The sequence below is a fragment of the Cryptomeria japonica genome, chromosome 10, assembly GCF_030272615.1.
Source record: "Cryptomeria japonica chromosome 10, Sugi_1.0, whole genome shotgun sequence".
NCBI classification, from domain to species: domain Eukaryota; kingdom Viridiplantae; phylum Streptophyta; class Pinopsida; order Cupressales; family Cupressaceae; genus Cryptomeria; species Cryptomeria japonica.
The window spans coordinates 832,332,441-832,341,307 of record NC_081414.1 but is presented as its reverse complement, the minus strand read 5'-3'; the positions used below and the strand labels follow the sequence as shown (position 1 = coordinate 832,341,307).

Here is an 8,867-nt window from a genome sequence, read left to right as displayed (position 1 = left end):
AAGGATCAAATCATAACTAGTAAAACCTTAAAATAGAAAGATCATGCTATATTACAAATAGGATCATGTTATGTTTGTGATAGGGAAAGATGGAGAAAGATAGGGATACAAAGAGCAAGAGATAGATGGTGGATAAGATAGGGATATAGATGGAGATGGAGAAGGGGTTATGTGTGTGTGTGTGTGTGTGTGAGATAGAGAGGAGAGAGAGGAGAGAGAGAGAGAGGAGAGAGAGAGAGAGAGAGAGAGAGAGAGAGGAGAGAGAGAGAGAGAGAGAGAGAGAGATGAGAGAGAGAGAGAGAGAGAGAGACGAATATGGAGAGATAGAGATAGAGAGGCAATAGATTTAGATATAAAGGTGTAGGAAGAGGGAGAGAGATGGGTGGATATAGAGGGATACATGCCAAGAGAGAGAGAGACAAGTAGAGTGATAGGTAGATATATAGATTGTCAGGCTGAGTGATATAGATATAAGAAATTATAGAGAGGGAAAGATGGGTAGAGAGATGAAGAGATAGATAGAGTGATTGATAGTAAGACAAAGGGAGAGAAGGGTAAAGCTAAAAGCCTAGTAGTGTCATTAATTCATTAGAGGTTTTGCCAATCCATCTAAAGAATATCTTAAAATTAGAATGAAGGGACCCTATCAACTCACATGAACATTATAAAGTATATCTCAAAATTTTAAAATTATGATAAAAATGATGTTGTTTATATGAAATGTTAATTGTGGGCACCTCTCATAAGTTTAACAATTGATAAAATGGAATCAATCAAAAAATACTTGTAGTTTTTTTTTTACTATTCATATATTTATAATACTAATCTAGTTCATGAAATTTTAAGTAGGGTTTTTTTTGAATGAATCGTCATAATTTTATTTTAAGACTAACTAAACATATAATTAACTTTCAAACAAGTAAACACACTTTTGATTAGTCCTTTTAAAACTCTTTCATTTATAGTCACCATCTCCATTACATATATATTTGCAATCACAATCTACTATGTTGAATATTAAATAAAGAAATGTCTTAAATCTAAGAAATCATCAAACCATTTTTTTTATACAACTAAACACACTTTGTTAGGTGCTCTTAAATTTTGAGTGTGAAATCCTATTTGAACTAATTATAATTTATTCTATTTTAATATTTTAAAAATATTTAATTAATTACAATTTTAAATATATTAAAAAATAAAAAATAAAATAAATTTTTTTAACTGACGCCTGAATTATGAAAGGAGACTAAGTTCACTTCTTAATGAAAGGCAAACTAAAATACTCATGTCACCTATATATTCTAGAGTAAACAATTTTTTTTTACAAACCTGTTCGTACTTGATAAAAAGAGCAAGCCAAACATGATTTGAAACTTGAAACAGTTCATGGAAAACAGCTGTCATCGATTTAAAATTAGATTTTAAAGATTGTGTGGTTCATCTCATATAGGGAACCCCTTAAAAAAAAAAAATTATTTTGTTCTTAAGGTAATCAATAGAAAGATAGATAAATAATATTTTTACAATTATTTAAAATAGAAAATTAAATATAATTATAAAAATTACATAAATATCTTATATTGACATAAACTAATAATTTATATCTTATCCCAATACACCAAATCAAATCAAAACTTTATTCTCATTTTATTTTTAAACAAGTGCCACATAGTGGCTAGTACTTGCCTTGTTTTTAGTATAATTTTAAAAATAATTATGATTTAATTTATTAACTGAAAAAAATTAAAAAATTAAATTAAATTAATAAGGAAAAAGAATAAGTAACTCTTGAAATGAAATGTCTTCGGAAAGCTATATTTTTAAATTTTTTTTAAGAATAAGTGATATATTTTTATATTTAATTTTTTCTAAAATAGTAATATAATAATAATAATTTTATACTAATTTTAAAATATTATAATAATAAAAATAAAAATATGTGATATATTAAAAATAATTTAATATTAATAGAAATATAATATAAGATGGTATAATAATATTGTAATTTTAATTATTATAGTATTTTTTTATTATTATATTATCTTACATAATGTATTTTTGTTATTATTTTGAAATAATTTATAATTTAAATTTTAAAAAAAGTATTATAATTCTATTTAATATTTTTTTAAGGAATGCTTCAATTTTAATTTTTGATATAAATTAAAAAAAAAGATTATATATGATAAAATGTTTTAGATCCATGTGATAAAATTAAAAAATATTTTATTCTTATATAAACAACCTTTTTATTTATTAAATATTTATCTTATTTTAGTTTTGAATTTTTAAAATTATTATTAGCCAATCATTTAGAAGAGAAATATTTTTTTTTAATTATAAAGCTAACAAATATACATGTATTCTCTAAAATAAATTTAAAAATTTAAAAATTTAAAAGAAAGAAAAATATTTGTTTATGATTGGTCAAAATAATTTTTTTTAATAACTATTTAAGTATAACAAAAAATGTTAGATGTAGATTTAAAAAATATAATAAAATATTAAAATAAATACGACATCTCAAATCTAAGATTTAAATTAAATAATTTGATGGAAAAAATAATGCCATCTACACTGAAAGTTTGCATAAAAAGGTTTATAAAAAAAAATTAAAATTTATTTTTGACTCTTATACGCGTAGTCGGGTCAAAGTAGAAGATCTGTTTACTACTTTTGACCTTTGACCAGCGATAAATGCGGGCATATTGTGGGAAGAGTTAGAGTAACATCTATTTAAAAAATTGCTTCATGGTTAAAAAGGTAATTATAGTTCGTATTTCTTACTGACATATTACAGATTTTTATTGATTAGTTTTATTAAAAAGAGTTACCATTTACTGTCATTTATTTTACAGGTAAATAAAGCTATTTTGGTTTCAAAACAGATCTTTTGTAAATCTGGTCATGATTTGACATTTCATTAATTGAATAAAATATGTAATATTTTTTTTAAAAAAATTGTGAGTTGCAAAAATAACCTGTCTTGACAAGAACTAATAATTTATATCTTATGTCATTACACAAAATCAAGTCAAAATTTTATTCTCATTTTATTTTTAAATAATAGAACATTGTAATAATCTATACCTACTACAAAGAAAATTATTATTACACGAAACAAAATTCCTTAATTTTCCTCTCTGAGGCAGATATTGTGTTTGTAAGTCACATCTAAGATTTGGCAATAAACATGTACTTTTATTTCTGCAAATGTAAATATAACAAGAACAGAAGAAACCTACACTTGGGCAGCATACACATAGTCACAGCAATCTGAAGCTTTCAGAACCAAATAACTACTGGGTTTTGGCCACGACTGGCATATGGAGTGGGTATTTTGGGGTTTGGCGGCCTTTTGTGCTGGTTTAGTTTGGTTTCTGCTCAAGATTGCAACGACGATATGGTGGAAGCCTCTCCAAGTGAAAAAGTTCTTTGAAGCTCAAGGAATCAGTGGCCCTCCATACAGGCTATTCTCTGGGAATTCTACAGATATAACAAGAATGACCGATGAGCAGAATTCCAAACCCATGGCACTCTCACATGACATACTCCCTCGAGTTCTTCCCCATTTACATCAGTGGAGTAAAAGTTATGGTACGCTTGTATTCTGCATTTTTTAGAGTATCTAGTGTTTCATTAATCATATTATTGGAATTTCTGCATAGTACCATTGATTGTTTTGCTGGAGTGTTGTTAGAACTTAGAAGATGCAGGATTCTGAAAACCCTACTGATTAATTAAAATTGTTATATCCGATATAGGTCAGGATTTTATTTTCTGGTTTGGGCCGAGTGTCAGGTTGGTTGTTCCCCATCCTGAGATTATTAAGGAGATATTATCCACTAAATTTGGCAACTATCCAAAGCCTCCTACTGATCCCCTTGCAAGACAACTGTTGGGAAAGGGACTTGTGGATTTGAAAGGTGAGAAATGGGCTCAGCACAGGAAAATCATCAATCCTGCTTTCCATATGGATCGCTTGAAGGTAAGGCACTGAATGTCTCTATTTATATCGTCAAATAGGACCAAAATGATTCAATTTAGAGAGAAATCTATCAAGTTCTTACTGATAAATAAACCTAGATCTACTTTGCATATCAATTGTCTAAAAATTTCATTAGGGTTGATTGTTGGGCGGACACCCAATCAAGAAGGATAAAGCCCTCTTTTCAAGTATGCAGGAGCTGTGCATTGGACCTTTAACATTTGCAGAGAGCCAGACTGAATCCCCTGATTAGGTTTAATCTCCAGGTTATGTAGATCTCCAAGCATCCCATGACCAAATATTGCCCAGCAGAATATATCTCCACTGCAAAATTTTGCATTTGGGCGTCATAACAAGAATTGTTGAGTGTTTGAACCTTGATTCTCTTCCCAGCTGATTTTAAGAAGCTTCCAGTCTTCAATCTTGTAGCCCGGTCTTAGAGATGTCCAGTGCAGTGTCATATTACTTAAGGCCGAATATCTTAAATAAAATAAAATTTTAATCCAGTTTGTTCGTCTCTGATGAAGAATTAATCCAATGATGCTTCCAGGATGCCCCCACACCCCTGTTTTGGTATACCTCTAATGAAGGGTTAATGTCAGTGCAAGACCCTGGTCATATCTTAGCAGAGGGAAGATTATGTCTGGTGTTTTTCAGCAGTCAAAAAGAGATACATGGGAGACCGAGTAACTACTTAAATTTTTTTAACAATAGTGACCATGTAGATATATGATTTCTACAGTCAACATGGTTTCAGGAATCAACTGTTAAAAACCCACACAGTTCATTCCTGAAGCTATGTACGTCAATCCTAATCTTGAAAAAAAAATCAAAGTAGACAAATCAATGTTGTGATTTAATTTATTACTACTGGATAGGAGACCTTGCTCTCTTGAATTGAGATGCCTTGGCTGGTGCTTTTTGAATACCAATACTCTGTTCAGACACATGACTGAAAAAAAAAGAAAACCTATCTTTTAGAATCTATTCATATTATTTTGCAAATACTTCTCTATTTTGATATTTATATTCAGAATTTCATTAAAAGATATCTATATTCAGATAATCCGAAACTTATATACTTCAGTTATACCATTTCTGTAATTGCAGGGGATGATTCCAACTATTGTGAGAAGCGGTGCCAATATGTTGGATGGATGGAGTAAATTGATATTGTCAGGTGCATCGGAAATTGATGTGCAAAAAGAGTTCAACGACCTCACAGCAGATGTCATTTCCCGCACAGCATTTGGAAGCAGTTTTACAGAGGGAAAGCATATCTTTGAAATGCAGAACAAACAGATGATTCTTGTAGTTGACTCATTTCGCAGTGTTTATATTCCAGGTTTCAGGTGACAAACTTTAGTTTTCTGAGAGTACAATTGTCAACTTTAAATTGTGTCTTTCTTTTTTAAATGAGAGGTTTTCCGAAATTTATCTCACGGTTGAGAGTTCCACTGATTTTTCAAGTATATCATACTATCTCAAATGCCTTTGTCTCTAAAGACTTATTTGCATTTAATAGTGTTCTTGGGTAATTTAAGAGGGTTTTTTCAGATCTATAACTTCCTTTGATTTCTTAAATTGATACATAATGTCTGAGAGTAACTCTTTTCATCAGGTTTCTTCCTACTGCGAAGAATAGGCAACGTTGGAATGTGGAGAAAGAAATAAGAAGGTCCTTAAGACAAATTATAGATGGCAGGGAAAGGACTGCTGTAACAGAAAAATCAGGTAGATATGGTGCCGATCTGCTTGGTTTTATGATGTCTGAGAGCAAGGAGCAGGGGAGAGTCAATGTACAAAGTAATGGAAGCCTGAGTACAGAGGAAATCATTGATGAATTGAAGACTTTCTACTTTGCTGGTCATGAAAGCACATCAGTACTGTTGCAATGGACTATAATATTGTTGGGCATACATCAAGATTGGCAAGAGCGAGGTCGCAGAGAAGTGATGGAAGTATGTGGAAAAAACAATTATCCAGATGCAGACAGCTTAAGTCGCCTCAAAACTGTAAGGGAAACCACAAAGCATTTTGAAATTAGTAAAATAATAAATTAGGGTAAGGGCCATTTGCTGGCTTTAAAAAAATCAGGACTGAGATTTGGATTCAATTGCAGTATTTTGAATGTCTCATAAAATATTGTATGAATGTTTTGTAGGTGGGAATGATCATAAATGAGGTCTTAAGACTTTATCCACCTGCAGTGCATATATTGCGAATGGCACATGAGCCAATGAAACTTGGAAGGCTCTCAATTCCAGCAGGCACTCAACTTGAGATTCCCATCCTGGCAATTCACCATGATCCTGCTTTGTGGGGAGACGATGCCCATGATTTCAACCCAGGGCGATTTAATGAAGGAATTGCAAAGGCTGCAAAGCATCCAATGGCATTCATGCCCTTTAGTGCAGGTCCAACTATATGTGTGGGTCAGAATTTTGCCTCGTTGGAAGCAAAATTAGTTTTGGCTATGATTCTGCAAAAATTTTCTTTTGTGACTTCACCATCTTATACTCATGCTCCTTCGCTTTTACCTAATCTGAAACCTGAATATGGAGCTCAGCTTATCTTCCGCATGGAATAATATCTGAGAATAGTACTGCCTAGAAATTCCTCTGTATTGAAATTTTAACTAGCACTATATATTTTCTGTTCTATAAATCTACAATCAAATACTGTAGATGTTGAATATGTTGAAGATTAAGATATATATTTTGTAATAAAGCTATTATAAATCATTTGATATTAGAGCTATGGAAAAAATAGTAGAGTAAATGTATGAAATTATCTGAGTAGTTGAGTGCATTCTAATTGTTGTGATAGCAGTTGTTGATTTCCTACCTGAACTTGTTGCTTTAATGTCCATTTTTTTTGACATTGCACCAAAAGATCGATCTGTTAATGCCGATACAACTTCTAGACTTATAAAATCCACAGGAGGCGGTTAAGCCATGTCACAAACTCGAGCGTTGTGTTACACAACACAAGGAGACCAAGGGCGCACACCTTGCAACAATAATTGAATGAAATGTACCCTTAATTGTAAAAAACAACCAATCATGTGATACTACATCAGCTCCATAATTATGGGGGCACTTATGCACAACTATTGGTCTCACCTTTTTGGGGGCTGTTTTGGACACCTTGGCAAAAAGCATGTTGATACGACATTATATTTGATCATGTGGCCTTGAAACCTTAGTTATGTTGGAATGTGAAGTCCAAATTGGGTTCTCATCTAGCAGTGGTTGAGTCATCTTGGATTCTCATCTAGATGTGGTTGAGTTAGGAGACTTACTATATTAACTATAAATAAAAAGTCTTGTTAGGAGACTTACTATATCTAGTAATTTTGACATGTATTTTACATGTAGTTGTGTGAGCCATACTTACTATATTTAGTAAGTTGTTTTTAGTTAGGGCTCTGCAACTTGGTTGGTTTATGTTGCTCGAAGTCATGTTTTGATGTACAGTTTTGAAGATTGTTGTAACTCTATAAAACTCTTTAAAATCAATACGAAAGATATATGCTTGTGGTTTATTATTGGTATATTTTTACCAGATTTTTCCATGTAAAAGTTGTGTTATGTGCTATTGTTCTTCTCTGCAATTTTTTGCAATTGTTAATTTTCTTACAAGTTATAAGAAGGGGACTTGCTAAGTAAGTTGTAAAAAATTGGGAGTGATTTGAAATTTACACGTAAGATTTTGAGAAGCGTGAAGTTAGGGTGCTCAACTTCAGGATCCTCTCCCCTAATGTTGTCAAATCTTGTGTCAAGATGTAAAGACGTAAACAACCATAAATATTTTTTCTTGAATAATAATTAAGAATAATGTACATCAATGTTTGATTACAATTTTCATCTAATAAAGAGGAATAATACAATAATAAGACAGTAAGGTCATTTACATTAACAAATGTGTACAATGATAGTGTATAAATAAAATGCCTTTAGTAGCCACAAACTCCTCTCCATCTACAAACTATGAGATGAGAATGTGGTCCAGGAACTTTTTCACCCAACCATGAAGCAAAAGCTTGCCTGATGTTCTTCATGTAACAAAGAGCTCCCAAAATTGTGCGAGGTACATAGCACTTTGAAAGTGACAAGTGGGATGCAATCCTAGTGCAACATGATGTCTAATGCTTCACATATGAAAATGAAAGTCCTAACATCATAATATGGCAGAGAGTGACAAAAAACAATTATCGTCATTTATCAAACGATCAATAACAGCTTTGGCCAAAGCATTTTAAGCTAACTATTGACATATGAATCTAAATTGAGATCTACCCTTCTCTATTTTATCCATATTGGACACTCACCCATTAAACATACATAATTCCACTCATGAAAGATGAAGATAAGATGAAGATAAGCATGCTTCCTAGGAAGGTATGTGGTTGGAAATTTAAAACTTATCTCACAGGAAATTCAAGCAACGTGGATTCTCAAACGATTTCTTAAATTTGTATGTATTTCAATTAATTTTAATTCTAATATAGTCACGACTTCATTAATCATCTAGGAGAGAAGTTAAGGTATATTTTTAACATGACTAGACTATTATAGAGAGTGACACATAAGTAACAATTATCTTTTGTCAAGTTAACCATTAAGGAAAGACTAATTTGTATAGAATCAAGTATCAAAAGTACCTCTTATCTTATACTTTTTAAAAGTCCAAAATAACACATATAAGTACTTTGGTAAAGAAGAAATCTAATACACGACAATCTTTTAAAATACTGATTCACTCCCAATTTCACTTGATGCAATTATTTGAAAGACCCTTAAAATGTAACCTAACAATACCCATTCTATTTTATTTACCTTTACTACAAAGAATTTAACAAATTTACATAAAT

General features: G+C 31.2%; 1 protein-coding gene across 1 annotated transcript; it reads left to right on the top strand.

The window, feature by feature from the left end:
- The first annotated feature begins 3,125 nt into the window (after window positions 1–3,125).
- LOC131076914 (cytochrome P450 734A1) lies at window positions 3,126–6,748 on the top strand. The gene is made up of 5 exons (XM_058014265.2): window positions 3,126–3,600; window positions 3,768–3,991; window positions 5,102–5,343; window positions 5,613–6,006; window positions 6,156–6,748. Exons 1-5 carry the CDS (start codon window positions 3,330–3,332, stop codon window positions 6,579–6,581), a joined length of 1,557 nt encoding a protein of 518 aa, XP_057870248.2. The 5' UTR covers window positions 3,126–3,329; the 3' UTR covers window positions 6,582–6,748.
- Window positions 6,749–8,867: the final 2,119 nt, after the last annotated feature.

Excerpts from the sequence above, each read along its gene's own strand:
- LOC131076914 (XM_058014265.2), top strand. The coding sequence starts at position 3,330 with ATGGAGTGGGTATTTTGGGGTTTGGCGGCCTTTTGTGCTGGTTTAGTT. Across the intron at positions 5,344-5,612 it reads GTTTATATTCCAGGTTTCAG|GTTTCTTCCTACTGCGAAGA; the intron begins GTGACAAACTTT and ends TCTTTTCATCAG. Across the intron at positions 6,007-6,155 it reads GCTTAAGTCGCCTCAAAACT|GTGGGAATGATCATAAATGA; the intron begins GTAAGGGAAACC and ends AATGTTTTGTAG.